The 19,933-nt window shown below is 37.2% G+C and overlaps 3 protein-coding genes across 4 annotated transcripts; 1 reads left to right on the top strand and 2 right to left on the bottom strand.

Moving 5' to 3' along the window:
* Window positions 1-51: 51 nt before the first annotated feature.
* On the bottom strand, window positions 52-4,225 carry LOC103949830 (protein DETOXIFICATION 29). 2 transcript variants are annotated; one of them, XM_048584798.1, is made up of 7 exons: window positions 3,919-4,225; window positions 2,817-3,358; window positions 1,949-2,035; window positions 1,247-1,303; window positions 779-1,136; window positions 599-685; window positions 52-509 (listed from the first exon to the last, which is right to left on the bottom strand). In XM_048584798.1, the coding sequence occupies exons 1-7, from the start codon at window positions 4,180-4,182 to the stop codon at window positions 348-350; spliced, it is 1,557 nt and encodes a 518-aa protein (XP_048440755.1). In that variant the 5' UTR covers window positions 4,183-4,225; the 3' UTR covers window positions 52-347. The 2 variants fall into 2 exon arrangements, with proteins under 2 accessions (XP_048440755.1, XP_009359227.2); XM_009360952.3 differs by having other exon boundaries at window positions 3,871-4,224.
* Window positions 4,226-10,768: 6,543 nt separating this feature from the next.
* Window positions 10,769-12,999, top strand: LOC103949829. Its single transcript, XM_009360951.3, has one exon. The coding sequence runs from the start codon at window positions 10,855-10,857 to the stop codon at window positions 12,721-12,723; it is 1,869 nt and encodes a 622-aa protein (XP_009359226.2). The 5' UTR covers window positions 10,769-10,854; the 3' UTR covers window positions 12,724-12,999.
* Window positions 13,000-18,045: 5,046 nt separating this feature from the next.
* Window positions 18,046-18,983, bottom strand: LOC125477783 (cyclin-dependent protein kinase inhibitor SMR6-like). The gene has a single exon (XM_048585236.1). It carries the CDS (start codon window positions 18,555-18,557, stop codon window positions 18,231-18,233), a length of 327 nt encoding a protein of 108 aa, XP_048441193.1. The 5' UTR covers window positions 18,558-18,983; the 3' UTR covers window positions 18,046-18,230.
* Between the last annotated feature and the right edge of the window lie 950 nt (window positions 18,984-19,933).

Genomic DNA, 19,933 nt, shown 5'->3' with positions numbered 1-19,933 from the left:
GTTGGGCTATCGCCATATTGGCGCCCCAGTTCATCCAAAGACATAAAACTGTAGGGAATATTAAATAAGATTTCATTTATCAGCTGTTTTCATTGTCGACTTCCATTGCCATATAGGATTCACAGAATCACAACCTTTCCCCATTTGTAGCCCTCCTTCTTGATAAGACCTAAATCAACCTTTACTCTAACACTCTTTGAGTTCAATCTTTCTTTATACTGCATGATGCTGGCATATACGTAACTCGATTTTATTTATAACTCAGTCTCTGGGAAGGACTCTCGTCTTTCCACATGATTGAGCGAGTGATCTTTATCAATTTCTGAATGTTGTTTGATCTCTTAACTTCAATTTTCTATGCCGTTTTCTTTCAAATCTGTATGGTCTCCGTTCTTTTCCAAATCTTTATGACCACCGTTGTTGTTTTGTGAATCTGTATAGCCTCCTCTGTTCTCTTTCGATTCTATTTGCCCTCCCCATTTCCTTATCCTGTCTTCAGCTATGGATGCCTGCAATATTATTGCAGATTACGTCTCAGATTATGTTTTTATTATTGGACAGACCAGAATATTCGATATCGATCAACCACCACCGCTACCTCTTTGTTCCAGCTGGTTTTACAAATCATCGAAAAAAGGATACCAGTTTGAAGGACTGTCCCCAACAGCATTCCGGTCCAAATACCCTGGAAATGATCAATATATATTTACTTTACCAATTGAAACATAAAAACTAGAATGGAAGCAGCTGTTGGTTAGGTCATTTTGCGAAAACTCACCTTAGAACCCCCGTGAAGCTTGTAACCCATGATTAGGCCCAAGGGAACCCCAAATGCATAGTAGCATACTATGTTCACATAACCCACTACAGCTTGCCATCCTGCTCCAATGGCGACCCCGGAGAGAACTGGTTGAATGCTGTTTATAACAATGCACGTCGCCAGCAATGGGGTGAGATGCTTCACGAGAGCTTTCACCTCCGGATCGCTTGAAAACAAAGACGGATATATGTCCCGGGTGATGATGAGTGCTAGTGAGAGAGCAACGCCGATCAAAAACGAAGTCACCACGGCCACTACTAACGATAACTTTGCCGTTCTTGGGTGAGCTGCGCCTAGTTCATTAGACACTCTCACACTACAAAGTGATAAAGGTTGCATTTCATATTAAGATTTTTTATGTTTCTTCTGAAGTTAGGAAGATCGGTTTGATATGTATTAGTATGGATGTGGGACGGAACGACTGACCTTATAGCTGTGGTCATGCCAAGAGCTGCCATGAGCGTCCATCCGAATATGTTCAAACTGCATAATTAATGAACAGCGCATATACCAAAAACAAACATTTGGCCAAAAAAAAAAAAAAAACCTGAAGAAATATTAAAACAAAAAGGAAATATGTTTATGCACCAAGTACGTTTCACCACATTTCGGTTGAGCCAATGTAACTTTTTAGCGCTCCCGACTCGCTGATTGGGCTAGGGAAAGAGGATTCGGATTCAGAACTTCTTTAGATCTCTCATTTTCTTGGATATGCACTTGCTTAAAGAATTTACATAATGCTTACAATATGCAGGTCCTAATTGGGATTTTTGCTGGTGATTGATCCATCTATTTCTAAGAGTCCCGGTACGGGGTGATTTCAAAATGATGGAATCGAGAGCATGATCTCCGATTCTAATCTGTTGTGATTTCAAAATGATGGAATCGAGAGCATGATCTCCGATTCTAATCTGTTAAATTTCTGAAACAAAATTTCTTTCTAATTGTGAATTAATCAAAATGTTTGGAGTTCTCGGAATTTTTGGAGTTGGTGTTATCTCAAAAGTTTCAAAACATAGTTCAAGATTTCTATATTTTTACCCTATATGCCATGCAAACAAGGCTTGCCAATGTGTCTTAAAACTAACCCGAATGCGTAACAAAATAGCAGAAGAAAAAACCACTCACCATATGGACATGCCATCCACAGAAACCCTTGCATTCTTCAGATACCCAGCAAAAAGAACCAGTGCCATAAAGTACCAACATTCCAAACTGCACAAGATTTAACAAAATAAAATCAAATGAGCTTATTCAATTTGTAAAACCCTTGAATATAAATTATACCACAAATTATTGCTTTTAGGGTTGATTACATATATAATATAGTATCATGAATAAAATTTGTGCAAAAAAGTTTTACATTATTCCTGAAAGAGCATTTAACTTTGAAAATAATATTTTGCATACAAATAATGGAAATAACATTTCTTTACAAAACAAAAAGAGCAATTGGACAAGAATCGATATTCAATGTTTTTGATATATTCCTTTATATATATATATTCTATGTTCAATGTAATACCAAAAAGAGAAAGGTCAATTTGACACTAAACACGTATAGCTTAGCTATAATGCTACGTCAATCATGATCTCAACCTTTGACTAACAACTTTATATGAGATTTGCAAACGTAAGTATAATCAAGTTAGTTAGAGAGAAATGCATATTTTTTGCATTTAAATTCGAATCATTTTTGTAGTAACAAAAATTTATTACGAATTGTCTATTTATTTGCTACAATTAATTTATTAAACAACTTTTGTTTTAATTGATTTTTTGTATAAATAATCTTTACATAATGATTTATAATATGAACAATTTTGATCATAAGCACGAAGTTCTGTGAATCTGCCACTAAATGAATTGAGGAGGAACTCCTCCTCAACCTTGAGGAACCACACCTTTCTCCTTTATTTTTTATGAAAAATTAATATATCTCAGCATTTTGAAATAACTGTCAAAAATAATTTAGAATTGAGTTTAGCTAGTCTACCAGAGCATGATTCCAGAAGCCATAGACAACTTAACAAAATCCCAAAGATTGTGAAAGGCCTTCAACGAGAACCCAACCCAAGCTCGACCACATGTCCCAGAAAATATATAAATCAACTGAGCCAAAACTATGAACCACCAGGACGCGTTGAGCACGACGGCGGCGCCCACCAGTCCCCACCCGAGTTTGAACATCAAAAGCCAGCTGAACAACGTGTGCAAGACCAAAGCCCCTGCGGATATCGCTGCCATGACCATGATCTTGCTCTGCGACTGCAAGAACTTGGCTAGCGGGAAGTTCATGGCGTAGGCGAACAGTTGTGGTATCATCCATATCGCGAACTGTCCCGCCGCCTTCGATATGTCGTCGGTCTGCCCTATCATTTTGAGTAGTTGCTCTGCAAAAAAGTAAAGAAAGGAGAGCAGTACGGCGGTGGCGTTGAGGATCACCCACGACCTCTGCATGTAGATTCCTAACATGTCCAGCTGCCCTGCTCCGAACGCTTGCCCGCACAACGTCTCAAGCGCACTCCCCATGCCATACTTCAATAAAATTTCAATATACAAGTCAATATGTTTTTTAATAAAAAAATAGATGAGATAATTTTACATGACGGTAATCGTAGGGAGACCTTTAAAATCAAATGAATGATTGTTGATGATTATATTATTACTCAACTATTGATTAACGCATTTGTTTTCTATTGATGACACCTAATTTGGTTTAAAATTTTGATCTCCTTAGCAGTATCCTAATGTTATATTGTAAATTTATCATAATTGGTATGTGATTAGTATTTTATAAGTATATATTCAACAAAATAGAAGGAATATGAGAATTGTCATTAGCATTTTAAAAATCTCATTCTACACAATCTACAAGTGTATTTTTTTTAATCATAGAAAGTATGAAGGGCAAAATAAATTTTTTTGAATGCCCAATAAATATAAAATAAATTTTTTTAAGTGTTAATAACAATTCCAAATATATATATATATATATATATATACACACGTTGAATATGATGTAATGGATGCATGGTGAGGGTAAGAACCATAAAACCGAAAGAGAAACCGGCTATGACAGAGTTTTCGACAGATACGGTGGCAAGCTCTAAGGTGCCCACATGGCCGGCAAAGATCTGTGTGATGGCGCCGATGGAATATTGGCTAAGGGAAGTGAAGATGGCTGGGCCAGCGAGGTACCATAGCTTTTTGGTTTCTTTGTAGAACTGGTGGGAGAAGCCGCGGAAGCTGACGATGGGAGGGATGTCGCCGGCATGCACCACCACCAGATCATCCTCTTGGACAATTGCCATCCGGGATGTTGTCGGCAAGCACAGACACCACCACCTGCCTGATATCATATTATAATATATGCTAGCTTTAGCTCTATATATATTGTTGGAATCAAATTCGGCATCCCACATATATATATAATATCTTCGAGTAATGTCGCTTAGTCTTAATCACTGGCGGAGCCAAAGCTAAACCGTAAGTTTTAGGAAATGATTTCGTAGAAGAATAATGCTTGTGGCCCACCATAAGACATAAAAGGTTGGGGTTATGTACTCTTCGTCTTTGGTTTACATCTCTATACAATACAGGCGCTTGTGGGCATTAGGAACATGAACTTAATTACGTGTCTGAAAGAAAAGAAATTCATTGCTTATAACTTTTCTTTCTTGTGTTTAATCCAATATGAAGTTTTTTTTTCGTTTGCATAAGATATGAGTTTGCGAAAGATGTTTACAATAGAATTTTTGGGAAGCAGATTTGTAGCATCACTTTTTTATATAATATCTTTTATGCATATTTTTGTGGGGCTCAGTTAGTACTTTATTTTAAGGATTCAAACCTTCTAACTTTTAGATATTCTCTTAAAGATCGTGTCTATAAAAAAAAAACTCAAATATAAAATCGTATGACCATTGGATTAAGAGCTTATTATTTTTTTGTAAAATCGTATCCGTCCATTTTCTTTACTACAAAATGTCTAAATGGTTTTAGATTTGTCTAATTTTCGGATGGTTTATGAATGATATTTTAAAAGATAGACAACTCGGATCATTAAATATATTACGGAATGAATGAACTTCAAATGTGTGAAAAAAATTGGTGCCATAGATTCGCCTCCAAACTTTGGTTAGTTTCAGATGCAATCTTTATTTTGGTACATCATTAAACATATAATCATTTTCTGTCTTTCAAATTTTAACCATACATTTTAAGGTTAATGATTTGTTTTTTGTTTCTATGTTGGCAATCCCACACATAAATTCATGACTCCTCTCCTTCCTTGAGACTTGGAAGCCTCTCACTCAAATATAGCCCAGATGGTCACAGTACGGTAAAATCAACAACCACAAACAACTAGATTTAGTCAAGTCCGGTAGTGTTTTTAATTGGTTAGGCAATGTTAGAGTTTGACTCTCGTAAATGAGATAACCAAATATGCATTTGTTTGTAATTAAGTTTGGTACTTACCTGTATTTGTGGGTGAGTGTATCCCTGTTATATAGAACGACCAGAAGTAGCTAGTGTTTGGAACAATTTAATTACGACAAGTTCTGGCATAGATCGGCCAATGTAATACAAATGCTAGATGCTGCTGGGGATCATATTCTCTCTATCAGCCCTTATGGTTAGAGGGAATCATATACTCTTTCATTCTATTTGCATTTGTGGAGCATGTAGTGCGCAGAAGATCAGATGCTCTATTGATATTTGAAAATCTGTCAGGGCCAAGTGGTTTTGAAAGTAATCTATTTGTTTGTATGACCCCACTGTTCTAAAAACTCATGCCTATCATCGTCTAAGTTTTGCTTAAGTGCTACACAGCTGATCACCGTCTCGATTAGTTTGTAAGTGTTTGAAATTAAAAAAGTGCGACTGGACCTGCTCAGACATTGCCTAGCCTGCATGGGCACCCACCTAGCCCGCCTTAACCCGCATAGGTTGTGACTATCAGTTAAACAAAAATCTTTAACTTTCATTTTGTATTTTATTTTGTCAATTATAAAATGTAAGACACTTGTTAGATATTTGGATGAGCACTCATTATACGTTTGTTCCTCGTGTTTTCAATATGTTTTATCACTTTATAATCTATATGTCATTTTATTTTGCAATTTATGTATATCATAATACAATTATGTGTTTATTAAATATAAATAGGTACTTATACATATATATAATAATTTTACTTAAATTCATCTAATCCGTTTAAGTCCTACCTAAATGGTAAATCCTAATCCGTCATCCAATTAGCATTTAACGTCTTTAAAACCTTACCAAAATTATAAAAGACCATGCGAAAACGAAAAATATTGTAAAAAAAATCGCTCCCCTTTTCCAAATTTCAGCTCTCGAAGACTATTTGATGATGTATTTTTTGTTGAAATGGTTAAAATTGACGTGTGCCTGCACGAGACTGTCTTGTTTGTTTGTCCACGTTAACTAATTTAGAACCATGTACAACACGGGGCTAGTTCCACAGCTTTCTTTTGATTTGATTGATTTAGCTGCTACATTATGAGTGGCCACTTTCTCCAATGTCCTTGCACCTCCGGATAATTTGTTAGTCTTGTTAGAACAGATGCTACTAGTCAACCGATATACATATCATTGCTATTTGTACTTTTAAAAGCAGCTGACAATCAATGATATCCCAGAATACTTACGTCGTCATGTAAAATGATTTATATGAAACATCTTAGCGTTATTTGTGACTACTGTTTAAAATATCGATATACAAATTTATAAAAATATTGACATATATATCGAAATATCGATATCGGTTGATTTCAATAGAAATGTAAGTAATTTAAAAAAAAAAAAAAAAAAAACTTTAGGATTCTAAAACATTGATTTGGAAAAAAAATATAAGAATTTCTTCTATATTTAATAGATACGTCATAAATATCAATGATATTTGTCGATTTTAGCCTAAACTTAAGAGTTTATGCGATATAAGATGAAGTTTAGACTTTACCCTCCATTTTCATATATTTCTTTGATTTTTTTATATTTTCATGAAAATATCGTATTAAAAAAAATTTTAAACACTGCTTATGATATTGTAATTCAATGGTATAATATTATATAGCGATGGGATCAAAATACGAGAAGTCGGGTGATTTTTGTATGTACTAACACAATCACAAAATTATGTCATCCGTACTTAAAGGTTTATTCATCTTGTAAATGTAAGGTGTGTCTTAAATTCTAAATGTACAATAATTGTCACGTCCATAATTTTTCATGTCACCTGGGGCGAATCCAAATCAATTCTGAACAAGCACGTTACAAGTACGCTGTCATTTGCCTCTTTTTTTTTTTTTTTTTTTTTGAGTTTGTGTAATCGGGGTTCAGCTGGAACCTCAGTTGAGCATTCATGGCACACTAGTGAACATAAAAATAGGCCCAGCCCAGATACATCATACAGAAAAGGCTGAAAGCCCATTTCACTAATCAGCTTAATTAACAAAATAATTCATACCTTTAGTTTGCTTTTCTTCCACTGTACGTTATCCTTGTGTTAGATTTTTCGTCAAGTAATTATGGCAGAATATACTTGATTATTTTTTGGAACTGCACCATTGGATTGTCTCACATCAGCATGTCATGTTGGTTCGTTTTCTCTTTTTATTTCTGGTTGGCAGTGGAATTTCCGAGTTGGTTTTACCTCCAAGTAAGGCTTGGTTATCTATTCCGTCGCATATATTGACGGTAAGTCGAGGCCGGAGGTTGCGATCGTTTAGGCTATATCAAGTACTTTGATGCGAACTTTACAAATTTCACCGCAGGTGTTGAAACAATTGAAAATTGTGTTTGCTTGCATGAGGAGGATCACGGAATCTTATGGAAGCATCAGGATTGGATAACAGGTTTAGCAGAAGTTAGACGATCTGTGTGCTTCTTCTCCAGTTGACCTACCTGTAAGAATCCTATGTGGACTCAACTAGTTAGGATAAAGGAGAAGTAATAGGTTGGTAATACAAATCAAATAGAGTTTGAATACGTGTAAAGCTACATCCTATAATTGCGGAATGCACTTCCAACGTGCGTTTGAAAATAAGCACTAATCACAATTGCTCCATACACGGTTGGGATTGGGTGCAACGGGTGAATAACCAACCCTCCATGATAGATGGAAGTTGGTTAAAATTGCATCTATTCCCTGCTCATAGAGAAAGTGTTCTACGTTCAAGGGGTCTTATCACCATTAGAATATAAAGGTCTCTAAGTGAGTAGAAGAGTTCTTTGACAACCAAGATGGCTTCGACAGTTATGCTGCACTCTCGTGAAACTACTGCTATGGTACTACTATGGCTGCTTCGACAGGTTTGTCTTCGACCCTTATGTCTGATTATGGTCTAGGGTTAATGTTAGAATAAGATTTGTTCCAACACTACCCTGCTCCCTTTCTTTTGGGTATGATTTTGTTGCTCGAGATGAGCAAATAAAGTGACGGTGATGCTTATCGACTTTCTCGTTCTGTAGGATGGGCATATTGAAGCTGAGGTGAAACTTACAGGAATACTAAGCGTAGGTGCACTGCAACCAGGAGAAACCCGAAAGTATGGTACAACTATTGCACCCGGACTTATATGCACCCGTGCATCAGCACTTTCGTTGTTTATATCGATAGCTATTGCAAGCGATTCGAGGGACCAAATAGCCTTGCCTTGCTGTGATTCGAATTCCAGTGTTTGTTCGCTTAAGACTTCTATGATCCGATTGATGTCCAAATGTTACAGGTATGTATTTGGAGTGACACGCATTCCTCGACCGGGAGACTGGTTTTACACTCATGGTACGCAATTTATTGTTTTTGTTCAACTTCTTCGTAATTGTTGACTTGTCTTTATATTTTGTTACATATACCTCTTTCCTAGGACAGTTTTATTCAACATATGATGCTGTCGACTAGGGCTGGAATTTTATGAACCGCATACCAAAACCGAATTAACCGAAACCGAAATTACTGGAACCCACAATTATTGAACTTTTCAGTTCGGTTTTACCAAACCGAACCAAAATTTATTATTATTAAAAATATATAATATATTAGTGTATTTTATTGAGACGTTTGGTTGATAAAGACAAATTTGTTTAGTCATTCTCTCTCTTTCCTCTTGACTCATTCTCTATATCTCCCCCTCGACTCATTCCCTCTCCCTCTCGACTCATTAACCAGTTGCTTTTTGTTTCAACTTTCAACTTGAACTCAACTTATTGTGCCATTTAAATTTTGAAGTTACATAAAATTTCATACTCAAATCCAAATTCAAAACTCACATAAACATTACACCAAATGGTCACTTAAATATGGGCTAAAATTGGGAGAGCCCAAAAAATTTGGACTAACAAACAAAATCCAATCCAAAATTTCGGTTTATTTTGGGTTTGATTTTTTAATTAACTGAAATTTCGATTCGGTTTTTTGTTTGGCATTTTTAGTTTGGTTACCAAACCGAAACCAGCCCTACTATCGATAGTGTAAAACTTGAAATCAGTACTTATTGGGATCATAGGCATATATATTTGCATGAATTTGCACCTCTGATACTTTTGAGCTGCTACCTCCAAAATGTACACATGGATTTGATAAAAGGTTCACAATTCTGATTGACCTTATTATTTGTAATGCCGCCGCGCGGTGGATGTCCCTCCGAACACATGCGATTTGGACCTCAAGGACAATGGGATGGCCGCAAAACCTATTCAGAACGGGTTACTCGCTAAGCTCTGAAAGAACGACGTACCTACGAATCAAGGGAAGAGATTCTACGTACCCATCCGTATTCAAATAATGGCTATTTAAGCTGTTCATATATTTGCCATTTAGTACTACAGTTTATTGATATTCTTTTTTACTTGTAAGTGAGAGATCTTAACCACATTATTATGTCTAACGTAGTGTTAAACTTAGCTCATTCCCCCACCTTTTAGTGTAGATAATATTATTTGTTAAAAAAAACAAATCCATATACTATTTTAATATAATGTGGCGTGGTTATGAGCACCTAATTATTTTTAAGGTAGACGATGATCTGCTAATCATAAACGTCTTTGTTGCCTTCTTTTTTTTAACAAACAATATTATCTATACAAAAAGAGAGGGATGGGCTAAACCTAACAAGATGCTAGCAATAATATGGTTCAACTTCGTTTTTATCGCCCCTTAAATACATAATGTGGTGCTCAAAATACGGGGTTGGCTTTCAGAAAAAATCTAATCAAATACTAGAACACAAAACAATATTTATTATATATTTCATCAAATCAAATAAAACATTATTAAATGAATTTGATTGCATAAAGTTTTCCTTTCAATTAAAGAAGTTTTAACGAAATATTTCCAGTACTATTCACTTTTAACGAAAAATTATATTTTTACACTTTTATAATATTATTCACCACATCTTTATTGATTAAAATTAAAAAAAATTTAAACTTTTCGTTAATTTTTCTTTTAATTAACTCATCGCCATGTATATTTTTTTATTGATATATTGGCAACTTTAGCATTTTAAGTAGTTGACTCACTTCAAAGAATGAATTCAACGTGAGGAGAAATGGAAGAGTCTCGAAATGGAAATTGAAGTCAACAGTTGAAAAAATCCCCTAAGCCACGCTCCAAACTCCGCGTTTACTAAACACTCCCCACTCCAACTGGACCCCACACGCTTCATTGAAAATGTAAATTAAAACATAAAAATTAAAAAGTACAAAGCAATGTAAACAACGGTTACAGAAAAGACTAACTGACTCGGCTCACCCCGAATTTCCAATCCACGCGCCTTTCCGGGGAGTGGATTTACACTCCCACCAAAAAAAAACCAAAAAAAAAGAGAATTTCATCGGTACAGAGCAGTCATCAAACCCGCACGCAAACATGCCGAGGAGAATAAAACGGACAAAAAATCCTTACCCTTTTACTTCCCACGCATTTTTAACTCGTCCGCTGACTCGTCGTCGACTCAGTTGACTCGGCCTCAGAAAAACAAAAACAGTAGAAATCCAAGTGGGCGATGGCTTCGGAGGAGAGGCGAATCGATGACGAATTGTCGTACCCGATTCTGCTGTCGGAGCGGGTTCGGACCGCCGTCGACGAGGCAAAGTCGTTCAAGCTGGAGTGCTCCGAGGTCGGGAAGCAGGTGGATCGCCTCTCGCAAAATCTCCGAACCGTGGTCCGGTTCGCGACGTCGGCGCCGGTTCTGTACGAGCGTCCGATTCGGTGCATCGTCGCCGAGGTGTCGAAGAATTTGGAGCGGGCCCTAACCCTGGTGCGCAAGTGCAAGCGCCGGAGCGTCCTACGACGTGTCGTTACGATCACGAGGGCCACCGACTTCCGGAAGCTCTTCAACTTCCTCGAGTCCTCCGTCGGCGACATGAAGTGGCTGCTGAGCATACTCGACCCAGACACCGCGGGCAACAACGGAATTGAACTCTCCCTGGCCCCGATTGCCAGCAACGACCCGATTCTCTCGTGGGTCTGGTCATTCATCGCCACCGTCCAAATGGGTCAGCTGCCGTTTCGTATCGAGGCCGCCAACGAGCTCGCCTCGCTGGCGGACGACAACGACAGGAACAAGAAGATTATCGTTGACGAAGGCGGAGTCTCGCCGCTGCTGAAACTGTTGAAAGAGGGCTCGTCGCCGGATGCCCAAATTGCGGCGGCTACGGCGCTGTATAATCTGGCGTGTGATCAGGAGAAGGTGAGGACTATTGTGAATGAGGTTGGGGTGCCCATTATTGTGCAAGTTCTGGGCGACTCGCCGATGAGGGTTCAGAGGCGGGTGGCGACCCTGGTGGCGCGAATGGCGGAGCATGACAGCATTGCCCAGGAGGATTTTGCCAGAGAGAATGTGATCAGGCCGCTGGTGACGCTGCTGTCGTTCGAGACGTTCGGGGAGGATCAGAATAATCATCAATTGGGTAAGCAAAGCATTCACTCTCTGATTCAGATTAGTAAGGAAATGGAGAAGAGCACATTAGCAAAACCGAAACCGAGTAGCAGTAGCAGTAGTCGTGACTGTAATTATTCAAATACGTATTCAAGTTCTTCGTATTCTTATTATTCGGAGGGTAGTAGTCGAGGCGGGCATTATAGGAAGGAGAGGGAGAATGAGAAGCCTCATGTAAAGCTTCAGCTGAAAGTTAGCTGTGCCGCCGCGTTGTGGATGCTTGCTAGAGGCAGTGTTTTGAATAGTAGGAAGATAACCGAGACCAAAGGTCTGCTTTGTTTGGCCAAGTTGGTGGAGAAGGAGCAGGGCGAGTTGCAATACAACTGTTTGATGACTATAATGGAGATATCAGCCGCAGCTGAATCCAATGCTGACCTTAGACGAGCTGCATTCAAGACCAATTCGCCGGCTGCCAAGGCAGTTGTGGATCAGCTCTTGAGACTGATCAAAGAGGTGGATAGCCCAACATTGCAAATACCTGCCATTAAATCGATTGGTTCGTTGGCCAGGACATTCCCTGCTCGAGAGACCTGGGTCATTGGTCTGCTAGTGACTCAACTTAGTCACAAAGATCTAGACATGGCTACGGAAGCAGCAATTTCACTCGGGAAGTTTGCTTGTCCTGATAATTTTCTCTGTATGGAGCATTCGAAGACAATAATTGAGTTCAATGCTATTCTGCCTCTGATGAAACTGCTAAGAGGCAACGAGCACTCGCAGCTACACGGGTTGGTTCTCCTTTGCTACCTTGCATTACACTCTGGCAATACCAACTCTTTGGAACCGACTAGGGTGTTGACTGCCCTTGAAGGGGCCGACCGCAGTGCACTGCCCCAACATCCCGAGTTGAGAGAGTTGGTGTCCAAGGCGATATATCACCTCAATCTGTACCACACTGGAGGTCACTCGCAAATGTTGACATTTGTGCCGTGAGTACAAATTCTCGAAGGTAGAAGACCGATACCTTTTTTGCTTGATATGATCGTGCTGTGCAGTAGTAGTAGGATCATCAGTTTGATACTTTTCGAATGGAAGGAACACAGGGCTCACAGAAAGATCGTTGAATTTTAAGATAAAAAGTGCAAATAGTAAATGCAGGGATGCAATGCAATAGTTTGATAGTGTAAATTGGTTCAAATTACTTATTAGCTTTTTAACATTATAGTGGATGTGGATGACTTGTTAATATGAAAAAGGGTTTAGGGTTTAGGGTCCTCTCTATTTTATCTCTCAGAGTTTCGACGTGCTTGAAACTATGGATGGTGTTCTTGATACACCGAAATCTGGCCGTTCAAAATTAGTGAATCGGCAAATTGGGCATTGGAACTCCGTGATCATGTTGATCACACAGAGTGTTCGAGTTATTCTAGCCAGACAGTCATGCCAAAATTCCTCTTGTGAACAAGTCAATTGTTCAATGTGTAGGGTTCGAATCCGGATATTCTTGGTTATGAAGAACAATGGCCCACAGTTGCTTGGGTCTGTTATGCATAATCATCGGCCTCATGGTCTGTCGTCCCCGTAACAAACTGGCATGATAAGCAAAGAGCAATTTGAACCATACAACATGAGCATTCTTTTGCCCCTCACAAAAAAAATAGCCAAATTTTGAGGTCAACTCTAATTTACTTGCAACTTTCTTATACAAACAAAAATACCAAATAATGGTTTACATTTTCAGTAGGAATTCGACTTAACCCAAACTATTTTGGGGCATCTACGGATTGGTCCAGGATTAATCATTTTTTTTTATTTTACTAAAAAAATGGAAATTGACTATGGGCCAATCCTTAGTGCACTCTGACGATTGGTGGGTTGGTGACTATTTGAGGTTGGGCTTGAGTTCAAGCAGGCCCACAGTGTTTGAAATGCACAGCTTGGAATAAGCCCACTTAGCCACTATCCTAATCCTACTTTTCCAATTAGGGTTTTATTTTTGTTTTGGAACAATTTTCTTTTGGCAATTAGCATGAATGATCATTTCTACAATTCATTTCTTGACATTTGATTGTAGAAATGATCATTATTTAATAACGATCACGCAATGATGACACAACGACATATGATTATTTCTGCAAAAGTGATAATTCTTACTATTGCCATTTTCTTTTTATAGCATTAGAGGAAGAAATTGAACTTGAGACTTCTTTCATCATAGTGAGGAACACTAGATTAAAACTTAGTTGATTGAACAAATTCAAAAGATTGAAGACTTGTGTTTTATTTTCCTACTCATCACGGTTTAGTCTCTCCAATAATTTGTAAGTTCAACAACATACTTAGTGTTCGTTCGGAATGACCGATGCAAGATATTCTCGTTTGAATAAGCCACTTTTTCTTTACAATGATATTAGGGCAAAATTTAGGCTACACTACAAAAATGGTTGTCATAATTAGATATTGAACTCATTATTCATGATAATTAAATTTAAAACCTCGCATTTGAAAATAAAGAAAAATATTACTAAATTGTAACGCCGTGGCTAAAAATCTACAATTAGACACTTTCTAATTTAATTTCCTTTGGTGGAAGGATGGGGTATTGTTACTACTTAATGGTGGTTCAAACTTGGTAGAGCTCCTACAACATAGTAACAAGTATTGACTCATAATATTCAAAGTCGGACCAAAGACTTGTATTGACATGGGGAGACAGTCAAACTTGGCGGTGGAAGCACTGCCACGAGCATTCCATATTTTGTATGGTGGTGCATGGTGGTGGCTCCCAAAACCCCACTACCAAGGTGGTTGCATAGATTTTTGAAGCATGAACCCTCCCACTGTCAGCAAAATGGCCCCCCACATGCCGCCCAATCGCTGATCAGTTTCTTTCTAATTTTCTATATATGTAAATGTTAAAATGTGGCATGTTAATCACACTTCAGTTCATCACAAAACTAGTTGTAAAGTTCGAGGAAAAGGATTGCTTGCAGTACACATGGTAACATGTTGCCCCCACAAGAAAATAAAACAAGATTTCGAGCTTTCCAGTTCAATGTTTATAGAGGGGAGGACACCTGGATATATATATATATATATATATATATATATATATAGATCCTTTATGTAAAGAGATTCTCATTTTTTTCAAAAAATAGGGATTAAATGGAAAGCTTATTCTACATCGAACTTCAACGATCCAAGTATCTATGTTGTAAGTCTTGATTCATAGATCATCATTACAAAAATTCAATTCAATCCGAAATCATTTGCCTATTTAATGATCAAGATAAAATTTCATTGTTTCTTATATAACAAAGTATTTGTTAATTTTTTTGAACCCCATTAGATATCTTAAATATTTTCGATTTGGCTACAAATTGTTGTAAAATAGATAATATATGTGTAGCATCATATACAGTAAATAAGACATAATATTTATAAGATTTAACAAGTATATTTACGTCGTCAGGATTGTGGCAATAATTTATTTCATTATCTGAAATAATAAGAGAATAAAATAACACCCTTTTATTGTATACAATCTCACTAAAGTAGCTCACTATTTTATGTCCTCGACTGGCCCTCTTAGTCTTACATATAGATGCATGAGAATTGGTGTCTGTCTTCCTACAAACCAATCCTTTTATATAAGAATATTACAAGATATAGCATTCAATGGTGTGGCGCAAAAGTCTTAAATGGATGAAAATGCAACTTGTTTTTTCTTCTCCTTTCAATATGTGGGCATCCACATGTATATTACAACACAAACGTATCTTTAATATGGTGGTGCTTTAGTTAGGAGACATATTTTTATAATCAACAATTTATCACGTCTTTATCGTTTATTAGATGAATAAATGTATTTTTTGAACACGTGTCAAATTTTTATTAAACGATGACCCTATTAAAACTGAATCTTGATTATACAAGAGAATCTTTCTTTAGTTACAATACTCACTCATTCACTAAAAGAGAAAATTTCATTGAAAATCATGACTAGACTGGAGTGACTAGACTAAAATTTTGTAATATGTGAAATCGTGATTAGTGGAGTGTATTACCAATTATTAATCACTATGTGGGTTAAGCTAAGCATAATGTAGTAATCCAAACCCGTATTTGGTGGTGGTATGACAGATTCTAGCATAACTACGGATTAAAAACTCTTTGTTCCCTTGTCGTTTTTCAATCATAGAACTAAACACAAATTTAAGCAAGGGTTTATTTGCAAATTTGCAATTTCTTATGCTTTTTTTTTTTTTTTGGTTACTTGGATTTGTATACGTAGTCTTGATCGCCTCCACGTGAACTCCAATAATGTGGTTTAGCAAAATAATATGGAATCTAATTATCCAATAAGATTAAGAAACGAGCCTTAGCAAAGTAGCAATAGCATGCCTAGATACCTGCAAATATTACCATTTGCTATCCGGGCCAGACGTTGCAACCTTATTGTACGAGAGACTGCTTGATCCCAATAACCTTTGTTTAATACACCACAAGAAATCTAGGTCAAGTGAACCAAACCGAACCGAACTAACATATTCACTTATTCTTTTATAGGATATTCTCGATATATCATGCATTGATTTTTTATGGTATTCCGAAGTATAAGATATTTTAAGTTTTTTAACGGTTAGGTCTATATTCAAAAATATAATAGTCAAAATGTAAAAGTTTAAAAGGCCGACCTATACTTTCAAGTATTATAGAATTTTTGGATATACATATATTAGATTCTCTACACAAGACGTATTGAAGATGTGAATGATTTATATGAAATGAATTCACAAGTACTATAATGTTTTGATCCAATAACGCAATGTTGAGTGAAGAAAAAAGTTAAACCTGACATTGTATCATTAGACTGAGAAGTTATAGTCGCAGTGAAGTCGTTTCATGTAAGTCTTTTCTTTAAAAACTAGATGTGTTGAGAAAAACTTATTGTGCCCAATTTTTGTTAACATTGATTGAGTTGATAATGGTCCTTTAGAGCTTCGCTCTTAAGTACTTGTGTAAAACCTAAAATTGAGGAAATTAACAAGTATGAGACGACAACCTAAAAAAAAAAAAAAAAAAAAAATTGAACTCAAAGTGAGTTTTTTTTCAACATGTCATATTTTTAAGAGCGAATTAAACCGAGCCAGATTGTATATAATATATAAACTCTGCCATGAGCGAAAACTAATGAAAATGACTTAAAAACTTTGAGTTTTAACGATAAAGATAAAATAAAGGGTAAAGTGAATAGTACAATGATTGACCTTTTAGTATAAAAATGTGATTTTTCGTTAAAATGAACAGTATCGGAAACTTTTCATTAAAGTTCTCTATACACACAATTGGGGCTTCGCGTTTTCCATGAACATTCCATATTCTATTTCAAAACGGAAACTTTAATCATATTAAACTACAAACTGAATAGATAAGTGGGATCCTCAATTATTGGTACTCCAAAACTTAAGTTTGAAAGAAAGTGCAAAATAAGGGCCATTCAAACTCACATAGGATTCCAAATCCTCCACTCCCACCCCACATGGGATTTGTCCTTTTTCATCTGGGCATGACTTGAGCTATGAGTCCGAGGTGGGTGGGGGGTCACCACTCATGGCGTGTGGGACACTATGACCAGACTCTCAAGTCTTTAACATATATGATGATGGCATCATGGCAGAGATGAAAGACTTTCTCAGCCGCCTGGGGCCATGGCTCAAGGGGTTCTGTAGGGCTTCCTTCTGTCGGTCAGTCTAGTTGAACAGGAAAGGGGCTTGCTAAGATGATGGTGATACAAATCAATTATATAACTTTATGTAAAATAGCGACGCAAAGCGTGAGAGAGGTCGAGATTATGGTGTCTCAAATTAAGTGATGAAATGTGAACAAGTAAAGACACATAGCGAACTTGTGGTAGGTTTAAAATACCGTCATTTTAACGTTTACATTTCATGCAAGTCTTAGTAAAAACAGTCGCACTTCGTGTAATCCATTGAAAGGGATTTCTTGCCCAGTAGATTCGGCGTTTGGCGACTTTTTTGGATGCTTACCAAGATTCGACTTGGAATTTGTCACTCTCCAGTCCCACGCATGATCATGAACACAGAATTATTAAAGAAAAAGAGATCAAAATAGGACAAGGACTAGGAAAAACGTAATCGTGATATGAGATAGGTCAGCTAATCAATCATTGCGTCTTTCTTTTTGCACCAAAGTTTGATCTGAGTAAAAAGCCCAAAAATAGAAGAGGAGCAAAAGCAAGATATTTCAGCGATCTCACAGGGCAGAAACAGAGCAAAAATTCATGAAGCAATGAAGCTAAGATCTGAAGTTTTATTTATTTATAATAATCACCCTATACATAATGATCTCCTAGCTACCTTCCGAATACAAAGATCCTAAGGACCATCACTTCAGACTAAAAAAAAAAGCAACAAAAACTAAAAAAAGGCAAAGAAATTGGAGCCAAAAGTGCGTCTTAAATTCGAAACTTTCGAAAGTCAGTTGGCCCTTTCAACATGGCGTCGTATAAACACGGTTTCTAAATCTGGAGGAGTGAAGAACTCCCGAGCACCATTAAATTTGCATTTCGAAGCAGCAGCTTTACGTTTTCTGGGAGGAGGCGGACACGTCAGCCTCGCCGGAATCCTGGCTTCTTCCGCCGTGGGAGTCGTCGAGCACTCTTCCCCGTCAACTTGCTCTACCGGGTTTGTATACAACGGCTTTAACGGCGCACGTAGTGAGATTCCGGCGACGACCCATGATTTTTTAGGGTCGGAATCGAAACCCATGTGATCCACCGGCTGAGATTTCCCGGAAAATCCCATTTCTCTCTGGGAAATTGCAGCGGAATCGGTGAGCTAAATATAGCAGGGAATAAAGGGTGGAATAAAAAAAAAGATGGGTTCTTTTTTCTTCCCTTTTGAGTGATGAAAACGGAGGAGGAGGAGGAGGCAAGGAATAAAATGGAAACCAGCGGGAAAGTGAGAGGGAAAAGATGAAAGGAGAGAGAGTGAGAGAGATGGAAAAGAGGTTTGGATTTGGGTTTTCTTTCTGGATTCTCAGTGAAAGGGAAAGGGAAAGGGGAAGAGGAAAGATTGCGCTTTAAATGTGGGAAGAGTTAATGTCCTGTTTACACCGATCAGTCAGAGACTTCAGAGACGGGAGTCACAGAAATAGTGAGAGTGAGAGAGAGAGAGAGAGAGAGAGAGAGAGGGAGAGATAAAGAACTACACAAATAGCAGAGAGGGGAGGTGATGCCCGGGGAAGTAGCTGACCGCTTTCGTAGACGGACAAATGTTTAGTGCTCGTTTGTTACATCATTGTGTTACTTAAAAAATTTAATGTGCATTCAAAACTAGATGGTAATAGGAAAACTATCTGAATTATTATTTTTTAAATCTTACAAATTAGATGGTACGGTCAAAGCTGCTTCTCAATAGAGATTCTCTATTATCTTACGTTTTTTCACATAATATTTCATAATGTTGCAACGAAGTTTAATATTAAATTATGAGGTGATAAAAAATTAATAAAAAATTATACTTTAAGAGAGCCTTCTTAGCATTTCTCTTTTTCATATCTTAAAGTTTTTCCTGTAATTAGCTGAAAATTTAAAAGTGTTTATTGACTCTAAAAACAATAGAATAAAAAATAGAAAAACTTTAAACGAGACTATAAAAAAGAGGTATAAATACTTAGAATTTACGAAAAATTTAACATAAGCACAATCCATGTCAATTTCTGTATTATGGTAGGTGTGTGGATGTGAGGGGTGGTCGTTGCATTGAGAAATTGTTTCCGAAGGTGGTGAACCGCTACTAACATGGGTGGGGTCCACGGTGGGATTGCAGCCGAGAGCAGGGGATAACGACAACGTGCTCCAGAAGGGAGGGAGGGAAGAGGGAGAATGACTTGGATTTTGGCGCCAAGATTTGGGGCCTTGGATCGGCAACAGTACTCAAATATTCCCTTCTTTTTATAGATGCTCGCCCTTTTCCCCCATTTCTATTTTTATCTCTGGTTGCGTGGGTGAACCCTTTGCTTCTCTTTTTCTTTTTTAATTCTTGAGAATCGCTAATGTGAGATTTTTGAAGGAAACTCTTTATAGATTTTTTGTCACTTTAAATTTAACGATAATTTTTATATCAAAACATACACCGTATTTGTTTCTATGCATAATAAGTGCAAGAATGAAGAATAA

This window comes from the organism of the source record quoted next, unplaced genomic scaffold (assembly GCF_019419815.1).
Source record: "Pyrus x bretschneideri cultivar Hongxiangsu unplaced genomic scaffold, Pyrus_bretschneideri_v1 Contig22, whole genome shotgun sequence".
Classification (NCBI taxonomy): domain Eukaryota; kingdom Viridiplantae; phylum Streptophyta; class Magnoliopsida; order Rosales; family Rosaceae; genus Pyrus; species Pyrus x bretschneideri.
The sequence above is the reverse complement of the archived record's forward strand: the minus strand, read 5'-3'. Positions and strand labels throughout refer to the sequence as shown.

What these genes read in the sequence shown, in the direction of transcription:
- LOC103949830 (XM_009360952.3), bottom strand. Translation starts at nt 4,182, where the DNA reads ATGATATCAGGCAGGTGGTGGTGTCTGTGCTTGCCGACAACATCCCGG. An exon ending in GTGGATGGCATGTCCATATG is followed by an intron (nt 1,304 to 1,948) that starts GTGAGTGGTTTT and finishes TTAATTATGCAG; the next exon opens with TTTGAACATATTCGGATGGA. An exon ending in AAACCAGCTGGAACAAAGAG is followed by an intron (nt 510 to 598) that starts GTAGCGGTGGTG and finishes ATAATATTGCAG; the next exon opens with GCATCCATAGCTGAAGACAG.
- LOC103949829 (XM_009360951.3), top strand. Translation starts at nt 10,855, where the DNA reads ATGGCTTCGGAGGAGAGGCGAATCGATGACGAATTGTCGTACCCGATT.
- LOC125477783 (XM_048585236.1), bottom strand. Translation starts at nt 18,557, where the DNA reads ATGGGATTTTCCGGGAAATCTCAGCCGGTGGATCACATGGGTTTCGAT.